Source organism: Bison bison, unplaced genomic scaffold (assembly GCF_000754665.1).
Source record: "Bison bison bison isolate TAMUID 2011002044 unplaced genomic scaffold, Bison_UMD1.0 scf7180017864073, whole genome shotgun sequence".
In the NCBI taxonomy this organism is placed as follows: domain Eukaryota; kingdom Metazoa; phylum Chordata; class Mammalia; order Artiodactyla; family Bovidae; genus Bison; species Bison bison.
This window is the reverse complement of record NW_011494645.1, coordinates 230,753-233,028: the sequence shown is the minus strand read 5'-3', so window position 1 is coordinate 233,028 and position 2,276 is coordinate 230,753. Positions and strand designations below refer to the sequence as shown.

Here is a 2,276-nt window from a genome sequence, read left to right as displayed (position 1 = left end):
AGGCTTCCCCGTCCCTGGGATTCTCCAGGCAAGAACACAGGAGTGGGTTGCCATTTCCTTCTCCAATGCATGAAAGTGAAAAGGGAAAGTGAAGTTGCTCAGTCGTGTCCGACTCTAGCGACCACATGGACTGCAGCCTACCAGGCTCCTTGTCCATGGAATTTTCTAGGCAAAAGTACTGGAGTGGGGTGCCGTTGCCTTCTCTGATTTTTAAGTGTAGTCAGATCTGTAAATCTTTTAAGCTTTCTGTGTTTGTTGTAATTCAGAGAAAAGCCTTTCCAGTTCTGAGCTTCTTGAAAAGTCCCTTGGGCTTTCTTTTACCTTTCATGGATTCATTGTCTTCAATTAAATTTTTGAACCTTTGGGAATTTCTGCTTGTATAAGGTCTGAGGTTTGTATCGAACCTCATTTTTTCCATTTGGAGATCCACTTGGTGCAGTCTTTTCACTGTATAAACATACAGGTTAGTCTTGCATCTCAGAGGAAATGATGAAATGTCATTTTATTGAGTACTAACTAAAAGGCTCCTTTGTCTCACTTAGGTTTCTGATAGTGGGAGAAAAGCAAGAGGTCTGTTGCGTGAAAACCACATGCAGGATGCAATTGCCATGGCAAGACTAGGAATAGACACAGTGAACAATCAGAACCAGGAAAAAGAAAAGAAATGTTTTGAGGGTATTGAAATTGTAGAAGGAGAGAATGATTATCCTCAAGAGGCAATAAAATTGAACAAGGAAACGTTGACAAAGGCCATATTCCAGCATACTGGCCAGCTTAACGTTCCAATAGCTGAAAATACAATGCTAAACCCTGAGCTGGAAAATGCAAAACGAAGCAAACAAAGACTGGAAACAGAAGTGGAATCCTACCGTTCTAGACTGGCTCCTGCCACACATGATCATGATCAAGGTCAGACATCACAAAGAGACCTGGAACTTGCCTCCCAGAAAGCAAAAGATAAGAGGTTATGCTTGCAGGAGCAAATGAAGATCGATATGGCTAACCTGAAATGTGACAATGAGATGCTTTCCCAGGAACTTTCTAAAGTGAAAAATAAATTCAATCAGCTAAAAATCAAGCTGCATCAGACGACAGATGATCTCAGAGAAAAGACTTTGATGTTAGAACGTGTCCAGAGAGACTTACGCCAAGCACAGTGTCAAAAGCAGGTTATTGAACACATGTTCAATGAACAACGCAAAGTGAATGAATACCTTGGAAAGCAGAAATCCTTAGAGGAAAGATTATCTCAACTCCAGAGTGAAAACATGTTGCTCCGACAGCAACTGGATGATGCACAAAACAGAGCCGACAGTAAAGAGAAGATAGTTATTAGCGCCCAAGACCAGTTTCAGCAGACTTTGAGAAAACTTCAGGCTGAACATGAGGAACAAGGTCTGATGCTGGAGGAACGAAACAAGGAGTTAATCAACAAATGGAAGCATGTAGAAGAGAGAATGTGTCAGTATGAAAATGAGAAAGCAGAAAGAGAAGTAAGTATCCAGAAGGAGAAATAATTCTCAGATTTCCTGAAAGGAAATTCAAAGTGATTCTTCATTCTGGCTAAATGTTGAATCTAGCTGAATATAAAAAATACACGGGCTGTGAATCTATGGTCTCTAAAACAGACTAAAAGCACACCTTGTATCCAGCAAATAAAAATTAGACCCGAGAGATGCTTCACTTTGAGTAGAGACATCGTGTCGCTTATGAAATGTTTAAGAGATTAAGTTCTAAATTTTTAATATAGACGGGTATTAGTAATTTACTATTCAGATAATAATTTTAATCTCTATGTAACCACATGTCAGTATCATGATGAAGCAGATAAAAGAAACGCTCAAACCTAAACTGAATATTTTGAAATTAAGCTTCAGTTACATGGATTACCCTGACAGTCAATTCCAGGTTTCCCAGATGCTATTACTTATATATCCTACTTTGGCTTCAGTAGCTTGTCATACCTTTTTGTCATATTTGTTGGTATAATTTTAGTTTTATTCATGTAAATTTGAATTAACTTGGAAAACATTTCAGGCTTGAATCATTTATTCTTATACCTCTCAACTCTTTAAAGAGTTGTCATGAAATTGAGAATTCATTGACAAGTCATTTAAATATACTTGTCATTAAATCATAATTTGGGACTCAAGTGGTGAGCTTTAACCAAGCTCTTCTTGATTTAAACTTCCCACTGCTATTTATGCTATTTACTTAGAACATTTTTACAAACAATTTGCTCCTAATTCTCATTTTAAGGATCAATTACTGTCATT

At 37.8% G+C, this 2,276-nt stretch overlaps 1 protein-coding gene across 1 annotated transcript in view; it reads left to right on the top strand.

Moving 5' to 3' along the window:
- LOC104986789 (ankyrin repeat domain-containing protein 26-like) overlaps positions 1-2,276 on the top strand; it is a 13,637-nt gene that overhangs the window by 5,320 nt on the left and 6,041 nt on the right. The window contains exon 3 of the mRNA XM_010837472.1: positions 543-1,493. Coding sequence (XP_010835774.1) covers positions 591-1,493 — 903 coding nt within the window. The 5' untranslated portion in view covers positions 543-590. The remainder of the gene's footprint in view (positions 1-542; positions 1,494-2,276) is intronic.